This window comes from Panthera uncia, chromosome A2 (assembly GCF_023721935.1).
Source record: "Panthera uncia isolate 11264 chromosome A2, Puncia_PCG_1.0, whole genome shotgun sequence".
Taxonomy (NCBI): Eukaryota; Metazoa; Chordata; class Mammalia; order Carnivora; family Felidae; genus Panthera; species Panthera uncia.
The window spans coordinates 62337930-62356835 of NC_064816.1; the positions used below are offsets into that span (position 1 = coordinate 62337930).

Sequence of the window (18906 nt, forward strand, 5' to 3'; positions counted from 1 at the left end):
AGTGTAGAGCCAGCCTGGGATCCTCTGTTGCCCTCTGTCCCTGCCCTTACCCCATGTGCGCTCTCTCTCTCTCTCTCAAAAACAAACATTAAAGGGGCGCCTGGGTGGCTCAGTCACTTAAGCATCCAGCTACGGCTCAGGTCCTGAGCTCACGGTTTGGGAGTTTGAGCCCCACATCAGGCTCTGTGCTGACAGCTCAAAGCCTGGAACCTGCTTCGGACTCTGTGGCTCCCTCTCTCTCTCTGTCCCTCCCCACTCACACTCTGTTTCTCTCTCTCAAAAATAAATAAACATTAAAAAAATTTTTTTTAGACATTAAAAAACTAGATTCTCTCCTCCTCTCCCACTGCCCCTCTCCCTTTAAATTTTTTTTAAAAAATAAGTTAATTTAAGTAAAGTGTAATATAGCGGAAAAGGGTACGTCAGACTTTAGGAGAGAGCGTATTCCAGTTCTCTACCTAAGGGAGATAAAAATAGAGTCTCTCCCCCTCTCCCGCTGCCCATCTCCCTTTAAATTTTTTTTTAAAAAATAAGTTAATTTAAGTAAAGCGTAATATAGCGGAAAAGGGTATGTCAGACTTTAGGAGAGAGCGTATTCTAGTTCTCTACCTAAGGGAGATCTAAAGATACTCTTTCATCACTGATCTTAATAATGAACTATATCTAAGTTGGACCCACCACTTCCAAAAATGGGATTTACGCTTCCTTGGACGAAAAGATCCGTGTGTTCTATGAGCGATAAATTAAAAACTCACTGCTCACCACTGTGTCCCCTGTGCCTGACGTGGTCTGGACAGGTAACAGATTTTTGTTGAATGAACGTGAGAAACAGGAAAGGTAAGGAGCTCGAGGAAGAAAAGCGAAGGCGAGAAGAACACAAGGACTTCAGGGATGAAGCCCGCTCTCGAGCGGCAAGCATCCTGACAACTAAGGAAACGTGAAACATGAGCGTGTCGGTTCCACATGGGAACCGGGAAGGGGAGGTCGAGTCTGGGCTCGCCTGCCGCTGGGAAAGGCGGGGCCAGCGGGCACCTCGGTGCCTCTTTGTTCTGTGCTCCTCGTGAACACCTGGACTGTTCCAAGCGCAAAGGATGAAGTGAGCACAGGTTCAGGACAGGGGAGGCGGCGGCAGGGGTCCAACCGATTTGGCTGCTTCCGAGACCAGGGGGATTCGGTCCCCACCGCTATCATCTCAGGTTGACCCACTGAAAAATCTAAGGGGGTCAGAAGGTCAGGAAGGCATGAGCGGACTGTGAAGGACGGAGGGCGGCCGGGGGGTGGCAGACATCAATGCTGCAGCCCACCTGCGGGGACACACAGGCTCCGCCAGCCATTTGGGGGTGATCTGGGTGGCTTTTCTGGCCTCTGAGCCTCAGTTTCCTCCCCTGTAAATATGGGTTAACAACAGTGCCCACCGCATAGCACAGTTAGGTCGATTCACTGGTTAACAGATTAAGAACCTGTTTTTACAACAGGAAGGTCACCTAAACATGTTAAGACACAGAGGGTAGAGGCAAGAAATCATGACCTTTCTGAAGGACCATAAGCATTACAGTCATTTATTTAGACGGATCCTGCAGAAGCAGCATTAATCACGTGGGCAAACGCAATTATTAGACGTGGCCCGAATGTATTCCAAAAGGCGGAAAGATGTCATTTTGTGGGAGAAGGATTAGGGAGGATTTTCCTCCTAGCCTTTTGGCATATCAGCCCTAATAGAAGGTGATTAGGCATGGAGGGAGAGAAAAAGAAATCAAAATTATAATCACTTTTTGGCTTCAATGTCCAAGCAGAGGCCAATGTTCATTACTATTCAGGAACGGGAATGGGAGAAAGAGAACTTTATCTTTAGGGGGCAGCACTGTTTTCCTGTGAGGAAATGACACTATGAAGAGTTACTTTTATGTGTGCATGCACATGCGCGCGTGTGTGAAACGGGTAGAACGTCAACGATGTTCTCGTGGATAACACAGTAAAAGGAGAAGTAGGGAAGAGGGCATCCAATGAACCACGACTCAAGCTTGGTCCAAAAGCTACGGTCAGCAGGAGCCACACGGTCTTCTCAGCTGAATTTCTGATTTCGTCCTTTGTCATCCCAACCCAAGCTCTCCTGTCACCTCCTAAATGGCACCACACGAAAGGAAGGTCTTCATTAACTTCTTCTCATCTCAGGTGCCTGGAATTACCAGGACTTCCCACGTGGAGGGAAGGGGCAGGAACGCAGGACCTTTCTGGAAGCCACACGCATCTATGGCATGTAAGTTCAGTCATTCTTTAAATATTAACTATTAAAGAGGCGCCTGGGTGGCTCAGTCGGTTAAGCGTCCGACTTCGGCTCAGGTCACGATCTCGCGGTATGCGAGTTCGAGCCCCGCGTCGGGCTCTGTGCTGATGGCTCAGACCCTGGAGCCTGTTTCAGATTCTGTGTCTCCCTCTCTCTCTGCCCCTCCCCCGTTCATGCTCTGTCTCTCTCTGTCTCAAAAATAAATAAATGTTAAAAAAAAAATTAAATATTAACTATTAAATACAAAGCACTATCGCAGAACCTTCAGGATCAGTCAGACATGGTTCTTACCATCAAGAAACGCACGATCTCGGGAGAAAGGGGTAAATATGGTACATAAAGTAACGCTTGTAGGACAGCTTATATGTACAGGCACATGCTACATGTTTCCCCTAAGTTACCTCCAACCGTAAAGCTGCACGGACTTGGCTCTGATTCCGATTTTACCAGTGTGTGACTTCTCTGTCACTTCTGGGCAAGTTACCAAACATCTCCGGCTCAGTTTCCCCTATGTGGCTCCGATGACAGTGAAAACTCCGAAGACACGTGGGGACAAGCGTGAGACTCCAAGTTATCACTGTCCTATCAAACGTATTTCACAGTAATGATGTGAGATGGGTATTTGCTATTGAAGAATCTCAACCGCAAAGTGGTTACTAACTCGCCCACGGTCTCAGGGCCCTCCCCTGCCCCCCTGGAAGAAACCAGACACAGGGAATAACTGGTCCAAAGCCTGGCCGCCCCCAACATCTGTGACATTTGCCGTGGCTCCCCGCAGGGGAGGAAACAAAACACAACAATCTTTCTCGACCTACTTCACCTTCTCTACTGACAATCTTCTCTAATTCTGGTCTCTTCCACTCGGCAAACCGATTATCCAACGAGATACGGAAGGTCCTGAAATATGCCCACGACACATCTGCTCTCCGTACATACACGGTTATGGGAAAGGAAGCCAGCCCTCCCCCCCTCCCCCCCACATAGTTCTGCACGTTGAAACTGCGTGCTAACAACCATCCTTCTGGCTTACGGACAACCAAAAGAAGAAGCTACAGCCAGTAGTTGTGACAGGTTGGACAGGAGTGCGAAAGGCCGGGGTGGAAAGGCACTGCTCCTTTTAAGGAGCCGAGGGCTGGGGTCTGGGGTCTCCACGGGAGGCGCTGGGTCCCTTGATGTAGGACTCCAGGGGCCATGGGCAATGGTTTAAATACATCTTCAGAGGCTTCACCGTGATGCACACATATCCCCGTCTCCAAATGGACCGCGGTCTGGAAACGAACACGCAGGCAACTGTAGCGCCCTCCACAAGCGGACGCGAAACATCTCCCAGCTCTTTGGGCCACCTTTGCTCAGCTGTGCTCTGGTGAGAGTGGTCGCTCAGTTCAGCGTCTGCAGTGAGCAGTGACAGCTGTCAGAAACAACTTGTTTAAAATGAGAAAAAGCCAGGGCGCCTGGGTGGCTCAGTCAGTTAAGCGTCCGACTTCAGCTCAGGCCATGATCTCACAGTCCGTGGGTTCAAGCCCCGCGTCGGGCTCTGTGCCGACAGCTTAGAGCCTGGAGCCTACTTCAGATTCTGTGTCTCCCTCTCTCTCTCTGCCCCTCCCCTGCTGGCACTCTGTTTCTCTCTCTCTCAAGTATAACAATAAACATTTAAAAAAATTAAAAATAAAATAAAATGAGAAAAAGCCAAACTTCTAAAATCCTCGGACACCTCACGTTATCAAAAATATTGTCAAGAAAAAACTTGACCCAGGGGTGCCTGGGTGATCAGTCAGTTAAGCGTCTGACTCTTCATTTTGGCTCAGCTCACAATCTCACGGTTTGTGGGATCGAGCCCCACTCCGGGCCCTGCGCTGACAGCATGGAGCCTGCTTGGGATCGTCTCTCTCTTTCTCTCTGCTCCTCCCTCACTTGCGCTGTCTCAGTCTCTCTCAAAATAAAAAAAAAAAAAAAAAAAAAAAAAAAAAAAGAAAAGAATGAAAAAGCTTGACCACATTATTAATTGTACCCAAAGGAAGGGACAGCAGGACCCCAGCAGGTATTATTTGCTGCAGCTACAGGTGGATGTAACCCAGCACACGTTCACGGTTAGGCCAACAACATAAAGCGTGTGCTCTGTGGAACAGCCTTCAGCCATAAAAGGAATGAAACTGATGCGCCAGGATGAACCCCAAAGACCGTGCTACACGAAATAAGCCAGGCACAAAGAACAAATATCCTGTGATTCCACTTACGTGAGGTAACCAGAAACCGTAGACACACAGAGCGGAACAGAGGTTACCAAGAGCTGGGGAGAATTACTGCCTTGAGGCATGCAGAGTTTCCGTGTGGGGATGTAAAATTTTTGAGACGGACGGTGCTAATAACGGCACAACAGTGTGAAAATAATGAATGCCAGACCTGTGCACTTAAAAACAGTTAAAAGGAACAGTTTTCCTGTCTTATGTATTTGACCGCCATAAAAGGGTTATCTTTAAAAAACCAGCCAAGCACAATTCTAGCTGTTACCAAACGACCAACTTTTTTTTTTTTTTAATGTTCATTCATTTTTGAGAGACACAGAGAGACAGAAGATGAGCGGGGAAGGGGCAGAGAGAGAGGGAGACACAGAATCCGAAGCAGGCTCCAGGCTCCGAGCTGTCGGCACAGAGCCCGACGCGGCGTTCGAACTCACGAACCGTGAGATCATGACCTGAGCCGAAGTCGGACGGACGCTCAACCGACTGAGCCACCCAGGCGCCCCAAGCCGCCAACTTTTCAAAGGAAAATGCCTCCCTTCCCGGAGTGTGAGGGGTTTGTAGCAACTGTCACCCCAAACTAAGCTGCTTACATGAGGAGCAAGCGAACACAAACAAGAGCGTTAAATCTTTCTGCCAGAGAAAGGGCCGGTCAAGGAAAGTCACAGAATCTTTTGTCTGGCACAGCAGGTCCCTTGCGAACGACCCGCCGAGTCGACATCCAACACATGGCGCAAACCTAAGGCCCATAATCGGAGCATCCGAGGGCGCCCTGCACAGTAAGGAGGTACCAGATGGCTGCCAATTTCTGACATGTGGTCTCAGGGCATCTTGCTACGGGGAACCGAGCACTGACCCTGGTGTCCGCCGCAGAGGGGGGCCGGGGAGGCTCGGAGATGCCCCGCAGGGTCGGCGGCAGGTTCCCATAGGCCTGCGTCTTGTGACCCCGAGCCCGCTCCCTACAGAGGGCGCTGGACGGCTCCCCACTGTCACACCTGACCGAGAAGCGCGCACCCTTCCATTCCCATCACAGACCTCGAGCCTCAGCCCCCTCCCTCTCCAGCTCCGTCGCTGCCACGTTCCATGTGACGTGAGTGTCCGCAGTCAGACACAGACACAGTGTGCCCTCCTGCGCACGCTTTTTTGGCCAGTTTTCCCAGTTGACTGTTTCTCCTATTGACAGGGCTTTCGCGATAAGCCGAGGATACTAACACTCCGCGCGTTAAATGCACCGCAATGATTTTTCTCCCCCGCAGGCTGACGTCGGTGAGGGTTTTAAATGCCGCTATGTCCCTACACAGATGCATGTTTGCAATGCCCTCAAACATCAGTTTTCCTTTACGGTTGCGCTAAGCTGGACAGAGGAAATTCTTTCTCAGCCTGAGGGCATGAAGATTCTCCCTACTCTTAAGTTTTTTAAAACCGCTGTTTTCCACCTTCTGTGATTTAATTGACGGGCAACTGATAACTGAGGATATAGTATGGGGGTAGGGATCCTCCAGTCACCCTCGCCCAGCCCCGCGAGTCCTCGTGATCGGCTGTGACTTCTCTGTGCTACACTGAATGTCCATAAATGGGTAGGTCTCTTTACGGGATTGTCTGTTCTGGTCCTTGGGTCTCTACGTCTACGAATCATTCACACACTTTCCTAATTGTGAGGACTCTTAATGAAGCCTTGTTACCACCCGCCCACATTAAAGTTAGAAGCCCTCTAGGGAGACCGGCTGGCTCAGTCGGGGGAGAGTGTGACTGATAATCTCAGGGCTGTAGGTTCAAGCCCCATGTTGGGCATAGAGGTCACTTAAAAATAAATAAAATCTTCAAAATAAAAAGAAACTGAGAAGCTATCTGTCAAGTCATACCAAAACTCTGCAAAACTTGGTCACATCTGCATTAAATTTAAAGGTAAATTTGATAACGTGACACCTCTGAGAGGTAAGTCTTCTGATTTGTGATCGTGGGATAGGGCTCCAGCTATTTACGTCTTTTTTATGTGCTTCAGCAGCATCATATAATGTCAAGGAATCGAGTTTAACTTATTCCTAGATACCTTCTGATTTTAGCTATTATTGTCCGTGGGATTTCTTTTTATATTACGCCTCTTGATTGTTTTCTATAGTTGCACAAGATACTGTGCCATTTTATCTGTTGATCTCACGTTGTATCTCCCCGCTTGAAGAACTCATTCATTTTTTTTTATGTTTTACTTATTTCTGACAGAGAGAGACAGAATCCAAAGCAGGATCCAGACTCCGAGCTGTGAGCACAGAGCCTGACACGGGGCTCGAATTCAAGAACCGTGAGATCATGACCTGAGCCGAAGTCAGACGCTTAACCAACTGCACCACCCAGGCGCCCCAGAACTCATGCATTTTAAAAGTTCATAAGTCTGTGCGGATTCTCTGTCTGGGTAATCTGCAAATAGGCATGGATTTCATTGCTCCGTTTCAGTGTCATTTCTGTTTGTTTAGTATTCTGTTGCACTCGCTAAGACCCCACTGACAACAGGCACTCGAGTGTGATTCCAGGTTTTCATGGACACGACTCTAATATTATTCCTGCGTGTATGACGGATGCTGTACATTTTTTGACAAATATATTATTAGAAACTGGTTATGGAGGTTTCTGAAAGTACTGGTTCAGTAAGAGTTTTGTTCTCTTATCATTTCTTTTGCATCGCACGAGTGGAGAATTGTATATGTTCTTGTGGTCACTGGTGAGATGCCCATTTTTTCCCCTTAAATCTCTGAACGTGTTATAAAGTCTTCATCATGTAACGATGGTAAAGCACCCTTGCACAATCATAATAAACCCAACTTGGTCATAACGTTTGTTCGATGTTTACGACCGACCGCTGAATTTGACTAATGTTTTATGTGGACCTTGTGGTTGTACGGTAACGTGAAATATGCCTGTATCTGGATTTCTTGGACCGTCTCCTGCAAAGCTACAAAACACTGTAAGATGAGTGGGAGAGGCTCTGGGCACTACCTCTCCAACAGCTCATACAAAGAGGGCAATTATTTGCTCCTTGAAGGTTTTGTGACACTCATCTGCAAAACCCCTGAGCCCTTTCGAGGGGGTGGTACTGATTACTGACTCCATTCTTCTGAGTTATTTCTTTATTAAGATTTTGTGTTCTGCCAAGAGTCAAACTGTTTCATTTTGTTTTCCTCTTTCAACTATTCTCTCTTATTTCTTCCGATGTCTCTACCTAAAACTTCTGAGTGCTGTCTACGCTACTCACAGAGCTATACATTAGGTCACGTCACGGAACATTCCCTGCACGCCGTGCAGGAGAAATACTCTTGATTTTCTTAGGTAACCTCTAAGTTAGTTTTTCTTTCTAATGGTGTCAGTTTGGTGTTGTTGTTTTTTTTTTTTTAAAGACTTTGTTTAGAGCAGTTTTAGGTTTACGACAAAATTCAGAGGAGAGTATGGAGATTTCCCATAAACCTACTGCCCCCCCCCCCCCCACATGCAGAGCCTCCCCGCTGGTCAGTCTCACTCACTGAAATGGTACATTTTTACCACGGACAAACCTATGCTTATACACCATAACCATCCGAAGTCCACGGCTGACCTAGGGTTCGCTCCTGGTAGTGTGCATGCCATATGGGGACCTGCACAGCCATACCCATCCTGGTAACATCATATGTCTTTATAACGTCAGTACTGTCACTGCCCTAAATCTTCTCTGCTCCACCCAGAGAAGATTTTTCTGTCACCATCCCGGGCAACCACTGGTCTTTTTACCACCTCCGTAGTTTTTCCTTTTCCAGAATATCACGGAATTGGAATCCTATCAGCATGTCGCCTTTTCAGGCGGGCTCCTTTCACACAGTACCGTGCGGCCCAGCCTCCTCCCTGTCTTCCCATGGCTTGATAGTTAACCTCTTCTTAGTGCTGAGGAATATTCCACTGTCTGGACGCACCAGTTTATTCATCCATCCATCTAACGGAGGACGTCTTGGTTGCTTCTGAGCTTTGGCAATGACGAAGAAGGCAGCTACATGCATCGCTGGGTTGGCTTCTGCATGGACCTAAATCTTCAGCTGTTCTGGGTAAACACCGAGGTGCACAACTGCTGGGTCGTACGGCAAGAGCAAGCTGAGTTTTGTAAGAAACCGACTGCCCTCCAAAGCAGCTGCGCCATTTTGCATTCCCACCAGCAATGAGAGTTTCTGTTGCTCTACATCGCTGTCAGCACTGGGTGTTGCAATTTTGTCTTTGTTGCTGAGACCCTTTATCCATTTCGCCCCTATTTTCACATTTACAGGCATGAAGTCGTTCGTGGTTTTCTTGTCTGAACTCTGACGCGCTCTTCGCGTGGTTTTCCTGTGTGCCTTCTCCCTCCTGAGGGACTCTACTAGAGGTTCACAGTTTCGCCAGATTTTGCAAAAGACTAACATTTCGCTTGGTCCCTACCCATTGATACTTTCTTCACCATTCTCGTAATTTCTGATCTTAATTTTGGTAACTACTCCTTCTACGTTCCTTAGCGTTATCCATCTTTGATGTTCCTAATTTCCGTTTCTCTTCCAAGATTAGAAATGGAGTCTCAAATACAATTTAGCAGCAACATACAACTTCCTACCTGCAAGTACACTCATTTTACATTCAATTCTAAATGACTAACTGGTATTTTCATTGTGAGTTTCTCTGTAACCCAGGAGTCGGGTAACAGTGTGTTTTAAAGTTTCCGCGCAGATTACACATTTTGTTTGGAACTTTTTCTGTTCACTTCTGATTTAATCACACTGGGTCAAAGAACGTGGCTTGCATGACATGGATCGCTTAAAATTTAGTGTTTTAGGGGCGCCTAAAAGCATCCAACTTTGGCTCAGGCCACGATCTCATGGTTCGTGAGTTCGAGCCCCCCATCAGGCTCTGTGCCCACAGCTCAGAGCCTAGAGCCTGCTTTGGATTCTGTGTCTCCTTTTCTCTCTGCCCCTCCCCCTCATGGGCACGCTCTCTCTCTCTCTCTCTCTCTCTCAAAAATAAATATTTTTTTAAAAATTTAAAAACTTTAGTGCAGTTTTCCATACGTGGTTAACTTGAAAAAAATTTTTTTAAGTAGGCTTCATGCCCAGTGTGGAGCCCAGCGTGGGGCTTGAACTCAGAATCCTGAAGTCAAGACCTGAGCTGAGAATAAGAGTGGGATGCTTAGCCGAATGAGCCACCCAGGTGCCCCTATGTGGTCAACTTTTTAAAAAGTTACACAGATTTTAGAAGATAATCAAGAGGGGGCACCCAGATGGCTCAGTTGGTTAAGCTGCCAACTCTTAAAATTTTTTTCTTTTAGTGTTTATTCGTTTTTTGAGGACAGAGAGAGACAGAGAATGAGTGGGGGAGGGAGAGAGAGAGAGGGAGACACAGAATCCGAAACAGGCTCCTGGCTCTGAACTGATAGCACAGAGCCCGACGTGGGGCTTGAACTCACAAACCACGAGGTCACGATCTAAGCTGAAGTCAGACGCTTAACCAACTGAGCCACCCAGGTGCCCCTAAGCTGCCGACTCTTGATTTTGACTCAGGTCATGATCTCACAGTTCATGAATTCAAGCCCTGCAACGGGCTCTGCACTCACTGCGTGAAGCCTGCTTCAGATCCTCTGTCTCCCTCTTTCTAGCGCTCTCCCGCTCACGCACTCTCTCTCAAAAATAAACATTAAAAAAAATGTTTTAAAAAGAAAAGAATCAAGAGTCTATCTGTTGGATGCAGGGTTCTATGTATTTTTCTACCAATCGGGACTTGTTAATACTGTTAACAGATATCCTTGGAATTACTCCTACAATCTTATTTAGTATTTTCTGCCTGACATCGTTTTTATCCTTCACATCCTGTTTTTCCTCCTTTCCTGGTGATGTCGGTTGTTTTTATTAAATACAGATTCCCTTATATCTTCTTCTGCTAGGTTACGAGTACAGATTTTACGCATATTCTTTCATTAGTTACAATCCGTGTTTTAGATGCAGCTAAGATTTTAAAATACATACATAACTTAGTATACTTTTTCTTAACGTAGCCTCAAATCGTTTTACATTCTACTTCCCCCAACTGGGGTCTTATGATGACAGAATCACTCACGGAACAAACCTCACAAGACAGACACACACACACACACGCATGCACGCACGCGTGTGTGTGCTCCCAGGGTCTAATTATCATCCAACGTTCAGTTTAACCTTACTACTGTTCCCTACACTCCCGGCCTTATCTTACTGAAGTACAGCTTTCAATCAATCTTTCAGGGAAGATTGCCAGTCACAAATGTGCTCAATGTTTGCCCGAAAAAGCTTTATTTTGCTCTCAGTAGATGTTGCTATCCACTTTCAGGCAGACAGCCATTTCTCCCTCGACCCTCTGAAAACACCCCGTGTTATTTTCCGGCTGTGCCCAGGTTGGTTGTCAGTCCAAACGTCGTTCACACACTGGGAAGTCTGCATTTCTCCGCAGATCTTCTCTTTGTCCTCCGTTTTCTAGATTCTTGCTAAATGCTTTTAGATGTGGATTAACCTTCCCCTTTCCTTTGAGTTCTCTGAGCACCCTCTGGGGCGCCTGGTGGCTCGGTCAGTTAAGCGTCTGACTTCAGCTCAGGTCACGATCTCACGGTTAGTGAGTTCGAGCCCCGTGTCAGGGTCTGCGTTGACAGCTCAGGGCCTGGATCCTGCTTCGGATTCTGTGTCTCCCTCTTTCTGCCCCTCCCCAGCTCTCACCCTCTCTGTGTCTACAAAATAAGTAAACAGTAAAATATTAAAATGCCAATAACTGTTGGTGTAACAGCTCACTTCCAACACTTGGGCTCCTCACACCCACCTGTTTCTGTCATTTCTTCCCATCGTAGCGTCACGGTGTCCGGTCCTTCATGACACTCTTCTGTCATTCACCGCCCTGAGTGTGACACACACGCTTCCCTCGAAGCCTTTGATAGACTTCTCTTCGCTGCGTATGGAAACGCGACCTGCTGACTTGGGTGGCTCACTTCTCAGTAGGAGATGGAGAATCACCCGTCCTGCGGTGCAGCCAGGCTGAGTCCTTCTGACTGTCCTGTTTTACAAGCTCTGTGTGCAGAATTACTGAGGAGCGGAGGGAAAGGTGTTCAATGTCACAGGTGGAGACGCGTTCATTCATTCCCTGAGACCCTGCTTCAGGTGCAGGGACGCATCAGACCCTCAGCTTCAACTAAGGGCTGCGGAGCTCCGGAGCAGGAGAGGGGATCTGCTCTGTTCCACGAGGAGCCCACCCTGCCTTCGGTGCGCAGCCCTCCCTGCCACCACCCGAGCAGGCGTGACATCTACAGGATGCTTGAAAGTACACCTTGGATGTCGTCAAACCTTAAAGAAGCTTTAAGCTTCAAAAAGTTCTTTCAAGGGGCGCCTGGGTGGCTTAGTCGGTTGAGCAGACGCTCACGGTTTCGACTTCGGCTCAGGTCACGGTCTCACATTTTTGTGGGATCGAGCCCCATGTGGCGCTCAGTGCTGACAGCACGGAGCCTCCTTGGGACTCTCTGTCTCCCTCTCTCTCTGTCCCTCCCCCACTCTTGCTCTCTCTCTCAAAATAAACAGAGAAACGTTAAAAAGGAAAAAAAAAAGTTCTGGGGCACCTGGGTGGCTCAGTCAGTTAAGTATCTGACTTCGGCTCAGGTCACGATCTCACGGTTTGTGAGACCGAGTCCCGTGTTGGCTCTGCAAATAACAGTGTGGAGCCTGCTTGGGATTCTCTCTCTCTCTGCCCCTCGCCTGCACACGTACACACTCTCTCTCAACATAAATAATTTAAAACTAAATAAATAAGCTCCTTCTGTGTAAATTTCCTTCTATCTAGTCAATTTTCTTGACTAAAGCGTTGACGTTAGACTTGTGTATGAACATTAATACCAAAACTTAGATTATTTCACCTTAAGTGAGACCACTGCTAAGCAGTGCAATGTAATAAATTAAAATTTTCCAAAGTTTCAAAGCCAACATTAACGATATTCCTCTTTCTTGTTACAAGTTTTTAAAAAGACGACCAGGAAAGTGTGCCTGACAGAGAAAAGCCTGACCGTTTTATGAATCTTCTAACACTTGAGGAAACATCTCTTTGACTTCCTATGAAGCTCCCAGCTTTTATTTTTGCAACATTCCATCCTCTTTCTGCTTAAGCAATTTAAAAAACCTGATTATTCTAATTCCTCCCACCTCTAAACCCTACAATTTATTGGACTTAACTTCTGTAGGAATCCACACCGTGAGTCATGTGCCTTTTTCCTGGTCCCTCCCCCCAAACCAGACTGGGTCCCTTCTTGGGCTGCCCGCCCCATATCAAAGCATGTATCCCTAAGACCCAATTTGCTTTTAACCCCTGTCCTTTCTTTTCTACGATGATCCCATCAGAAATTAACACAAGGGGAACAGAAGAAATCATAGAAAGGTGGAGAATTACCAAGAGCACAGACACACAAAACCAGCCTAAGTGCAAATATGAAAATGCCAAAATCAGGGCGCCTGGGTGGCTCAGTCGGTTAAGCCCTCCAACTTCGGCTCAGGTCATGATTTCGCAGCTCATGGGTTGCAATTCCACTTCGGGCTCTGGGCTAACAGCTCAGATTCTGTGTCTCCCTCGCTCTCTGCCCCTCCCCCACTTGGGCACACACTCTCTCTGAAAAGCAAATAAACATGAAAAAAAGAGTGCCAAAATCCACAAGATTTCACCATGGAGGAGCCCTGGATAGGTAACATCAAGTTGCCCTTAAGTTGCATCCTTAGATAAATCTCCGTAGAACTGACTGTGAAGTTTTGCCCACTGAACAGAAAGACAGCTTTCCCCTCGCTACCGTTAATTTATATGACAAACCCTGTGAGCGTTCCAAGCACCAAAAATCACCTCTCTGCCTTCTCCGATAGCTTAAGACACATCTTGCTTCTGGACGGACGACATAAATGGAGGGAAGACACAGAGAGGCTCACAGCTCAAGGCTCTGATGGCCGGATGCTTTAGCACGGGGTAGAGCTCGGGGACAGGGGCGTGGTGGGGCCACTGTCCCGCGCAATACTGGCTCCTTGCAAAAGGAACACCGAGTCCTTTTTTGTCCAAGTGGAAATCCTCTTTGGAGGATCGCTTTCGGTTAGCAAAGACAAGTACGGAGGTAGGTCTTTCGCAAAAGCGAACTAGCGGAAAACGGACTTTCCAAAAGCAGGGGGCACCTGTATATGAAGATCTCACAGCCACGCATTTTCTCCCCATTTTTGAATTTGTTTTCCTTAAAGGGGAGAAGAACCAAGGTTAGAATCTTCTCGGATGAGGGGCAGGAACGATTTCTTGGCATACAGAGCCCCAGCACGTGGCAAAGTCACAGTCGGAAGGTAGGGCATCTGGGTCACCATGATTTTGTCGTTTCTTACCCTGGTGATTGGTGAGCCGGTCAGGCTGCGCTGAGAAGCCAGGTCCTGCCAGGTCTCGTGGGCTGACGGGGGGTGTCTGCTCCACCTGGTCCTGCAGAAGATAGGAACACATGGGCTTCGGTCAAAAGTTCACACTTATCCACATCCACCATGGCTCGCATTGCCTTCTTCCTGTTTCTTCAATTTCTTTACCTTTCTAGTTCTCAAGGACAGTTGTTTAAAGTACACCGGATGGGGCACCTGGGTGGCTCAGTCGGTTAAGCGTCCGACTTCGGCTCAGGTCATGATCTCATGGTTCGTGGGTTCAAGCCCTGCGTCGGGCTCTGTGCTGACAGCTTGGAGCCAGGAGCCAGGAGCCTGCTTCGGGTACTGTGTCTCCCTCCCCCCCCAGCTTGCACTCTGTCTCTCCTCTCTCTCTCTCAAAAATAAATAAACATTTTTAACGTAACATAACATAACATAAGGAAGTTAATCGTGAGAAGGTACCACTCTGTTTAGCAAGGGAGTCAGGACAGAAGTTACTCTCTGTTTCTGGCTTCAACTGCTTTGCCTGAAGAGCAACTCAAAAAGAATTACTGTCAACCGCTGGATTTAAGCAATGAATATAAATAATTAGCATTCCAGGGAGCACACGCATTTTCTGCAACAATTACTGGTAATCAAGCCCCAGGCGGTCTGTTATCTGGTACGGAAACATCCAGAGTCTGCCTTATAATTGGCCCCCCTCTACCAAGCGGGAGGGCTCGGTGGCATTTTTTAAGATGTCAAGATGAGGACAACAATCTTAGGCAAAAGTTACAACAGCAATATTACGACCGCTCCACAACTCTAGCAAAATGTCTTCATGAGACTCAGAACCAAGCCAATGAAAGACGCATTAAAATACGGGCAAAGAAAACGGGTCCTTTAAGATTTACACGCTTGTAACAAAATACTAGCAGGAATTAACCTGGGGTGGAAAGAGGTCAAATTTCTCTTCCAGATTTAAGAAATTTTGACCATGCACATGTATTACCTCTGTAATTAGCTTTTAGAACTCTGTCTGCAAAACACATCGGCTCTAAGAGTAATAATATGTTGGCAAAAATAACAGCCAAATTCATCAACCTCATCCCTACCTCTGCAGAGGAACCGCAGACTGCCTCGGGTGGAATGTTCCACGTGCCTGGGCACCTGCACCAGCCACTGTGCACAGAGCCTACACTGCCAGCGGGACTCCCACTTTACAGATGAAAACACTGAGGCTCAGGAAGGTTATGTCCACCTTACTACCCCTGCTGGGAAGGGGCATCCCGGGGATTAGAACCCAGGCAGTGGGGCTTTTAGATCCCAAGTGCCTTCCCACCAAGCTGCCCAAGAAACTCATTCACATTTTGAGGAAGTTGCTTTATCACCCGAATGTTCCCCCAGCAAGTGGCTGCCTGTCCAGAGCCTGGGAGCATAGAAACGGATGGGCGATACTCTATGCCCTCCACCGTGTGCACGCTGACCGACACGTATACACGTGTGGGTGTGGTCAATGCAGTGCTGGGGGCCGCTCTCTAGAGCTGGGGAGGCAGATTCGGGGGCAGTGGGGAGATAGTCCAGAAGGTTCAACCCACCGACATCTACCTCTCAGAAGGACGCAGCTCACTCCCTGGGGAGGCCCAGCCACCGTCACCCCTTCCCCCAGAAAATCTGGGCAAAACGGATCAAAGCCCCAAGGTGTGAGAGGATATTCTCACTGCTTCTCTCCCTCCAAAACAAACGGCGTTCTTTTTTTTTTTTTTAAAAAAGATGTAATACCTGCTAACTATGAAAATCTAGATGCTAAAGAAAAGCACAAAGAAAAAAATCCAAATGAGCCTCTCTCCTCTCACCCGGGGATGGATCCTATCAGTTTTCGGTCTGTTCTCCCAGAGAGAAGACAAAATGCACAAACATGATACGTCTGTGCACGACGTTTGAATTACTTACGGAGAACGTGTAGAGGACATCTGGACCTCATGGGGTTACAAATGATCCCGCTAAAAAACGGATTCAGAATCAAAGGACACACGTTACTGAATTTGAGCCTATCTTTCTGAAATCTCCCATGGCAACGGAGCATCTCAATCAGCACTTCCAAGCCCTGGACCACTCCCCTAGGCGGGTGTGCAACCTGACTTTAGTCCTTCAAGTGACATTAATCCATTCCATACTGGTGAGCATACGGTTAGTTAAGAACGGGTTTCTGGGGCGCCTGGGTGGCTCAGTGGGTTGGGCGTCTGACTTCGGCTCAGGTCATGATCTCACGGTTCCTGAGTTCGACCCTTGTGTCGGGCTCTGTGCTGACAGCTCGGAGCCTGGAGCCTGCTTCGGATTCTGCGTCTCCCTCTCTCTCTGCCCCTCCCCTGCTCGTGCTCGGTCTCTTTCAAAAATAAACGAACATTAAAATAAATAAACGAGAAAGAAAGAAAGCAAGCACAAACGGAAGTTTCTGATTAGAAAAGAAGAGATGGGCTGGTCTGGAGGACACAAAGTCTGGAGACAAGAGGACACCACCAGGAGCCCCACTGAGGTGCTGAGGACGGAACTGGGCTGTTGGGGTTAGTGCACAAGGTGGTACCCCAGACCCCCAAATGCAGCAAAGCCTCCCCTTCCGGGTTCACCCCTCCCCCCCGCTAGTGTCTGCCATTTCAGCCAGCATTTCCCCATCCAGCCGGCTCTTTGCCATCGGGATACGTATTTTTTCTTTCTTTCCCAAATTGTAAAACAAGCAGGTACGTTTTGGGCAAGCACAGAGCAGATGGAAAATAAAAATGAACCTGAATCCCACGACGGCAGGTGGGGTAAGTGATAGCTCTCCTGTGGACCCCGCACCACTACTGTGCACGGCCAGACACTGGAAATCACACGGGGTCAACGATTTGGGGTTCTGCTGCCTTCCCCTCTCCGGTTAACACTACAAGATGCTTTTTTTTTTTTAATTTTCTTTTTGATGTTTATTTATTTTTTCCAAAGACAGAATGTGAGCAGGGGAGGGGCAGAGAGAGAGAAAGACACAGAATCGGAAGCAGGCTCCATAATCTGGGCTGTCAGCACAGAGCCCGACGCGGGGCTCGAACCCACAAACTGTGAGATCATGACCTGAGCTGAAGTCAGACATCCAACCAACTGAGCCACCCAGGGGCCCCTATTTTATTTTTTTTAATGTCTATTTTTGAGAGAGAGAGAGAGAGAGAGAGGATGAGCAGGGGAGAGGCAGAGAGAGAGGGAAACAGAATCTGAAGCAGGCTCCAGGCTCTGAGCCATCAGCACAGAGCCGGACGCAGCACTCGAACCCACAAACAGTGAGATCACGACCTGAGCCAAAGTCGGACACTTAACTAAGCCACCCAAGCTCCCATACAAGATGGTATTTGAAAGCCTTGGTAAATACTGTTTTCAGATTCCAAACTACTCTAGTGAACACCTGCAGCCACTTGCAAATCTCAGCATCAAACAACAATCCAAGAAACACCTCTGTGCATAAAACTGTCCACATTTCTGATTATTTGCATCGGATCCCTGAAAACAGAACCACCGGGCCAAAGGTTTCATGCGCATTCTTGTTTTTGAATCTAGATACATTCTGTGAAACTCTTGTCTGTATCGCTTTACCCTTCCACACAAAACAGAGAACCGCCCACTTCATAATATCTGTGGCACGCTGACACTGGTGATTTTTCTGGAATTTTTTTCTGGCCAATGCCGGAGGTAAACCGTGGCCTCGGCCTGTGGTTTTTGGTGCAGGTCTTAAATGCCGAAGTTGACCATTTCTCATAGCTCATTAGGCCTTTCTCTTTCTTCTTCTGGACTACCCTCAGACAGGTCAGCTAGACCGAGGGCACCGGGGCTTTCCGGGCGAGCCACAGCCCACCCACCCCTCGGGAGCTGAGCCCCTTGGGGCCAGTTACCTGGAGTCTGAGTCGACTGGTTCATCTGGAAAATGCGTTAAATGACCCCCCTCCAGAAGGTTTATTGGCAGAAGGTTTGTTTACACCCTGAAGTGCAAAGCCAGGGCCCAAGGCTTGGGAGAGCACCCCCCAGGGTGGCCTGTGGATTCCTCCGCCCACTGGAAACTCTGGTTTATTCTTCAAATCCTTCCAGGATGAGCTCTTCATGTGGTAAGAAACACAGCTGACTGCTATTCGCAGCAAATGCTTTCCCCATCCTGTCTGCCGTTTTAACTATACTTTTGATTCTCACAAGTTCAGTTCAAGGTAGGCAAGTGCCCTGACCTTTTCTTTTCAGTTCACTGCTGCCAGCTTGATAACTGCCCTTGCCCTCTCTCAAGGAATCTGGAGAGCATCCATGTATGTTCTACTTGGTCCCTTTTCTGACTCGATGTACTCTGACTCATCCCTGTCTCGGACGTTTATTTTGGTGGAAAGGACGCAGTGAGACCAGATACTGGCCCCAGTTCGCTCTGCCCTTTTGCCTGAGCTGGAAGGTCACCTTCATCCCACCTTATAATCTCCACACGTGAGAGCCTCAGCCACCCAGATCTGCTGGTTCCTGAGCCCCGGCCACACTCTCTGTATCACATCTTCTGACACATTTCCAGGGGCACAGGCTCGTCCTCCTCTTCCTTTTACATGAATTCCTCATTTTCTTCTAGAATTGCTTCCAGGGTTTGCATAAATTATTAAAACATCTCTTCTGGGGGTGCCTGGGTGGCTCAGTTAAGCAGCCGACTTCGGCTCAGGTCATGATTTCATGGTTCATGGGTTCGAGCCCCACATCGGGCTCTGTGCTAACAGCTCAGAGCCTGGAGCCTGCTTTGGATTTGGGGTCTCCCCCTCTCTCTGCCCCTCCCCTGCTCATGCTTTGTCTCTCTCTCTCTCTCTCTCTGCTCTCTCTCTCTTAAAAGTGAATTAATGTTAAAAAGAAGAAAGAAAGAAAGAAAGAAAGAAAGAGAAAGAAAGAAAGAAAGAAAGAAAAGAAAAGAAAAAAGAAAAGAAAAGAAAAGAAAAGAAAAGAAAAGAAAAGAAAAGAA

At 47.8% G+C, this 18906-nt stretch overlaps 1 protein-coding gene across 4 annotated transcripts in view; it reads right to left on the reverse strand.

Moving 5' to 3' along the window:
* The window catches only part of GRB10 (growth factor receptor bound protein 10), a 150708-nt gene that overhangs the window by 79663 nt on the left and 52139 nt on the right, over nucleotides 1-18906 (reverse strand). For all 4 annotated transcript variants that reach the window (XM_049641234.1, XM_049641235.1, XM_049641232.1 and 1 more), the window contains one exon: nucleotides 13908-13998. Coding sequence is in view for 2 of the 4 variants with exons in the window: in XM_049641232.1 (XP_049497189.1) it covers nucleotides 13908-13998 (91 nt within the window). In the remaining 2 variants the exon portion in view is untranslated. The remainder of the gene's footprint in view (nucleotides 1-13907; nucleotides 13999-18906) is intronic.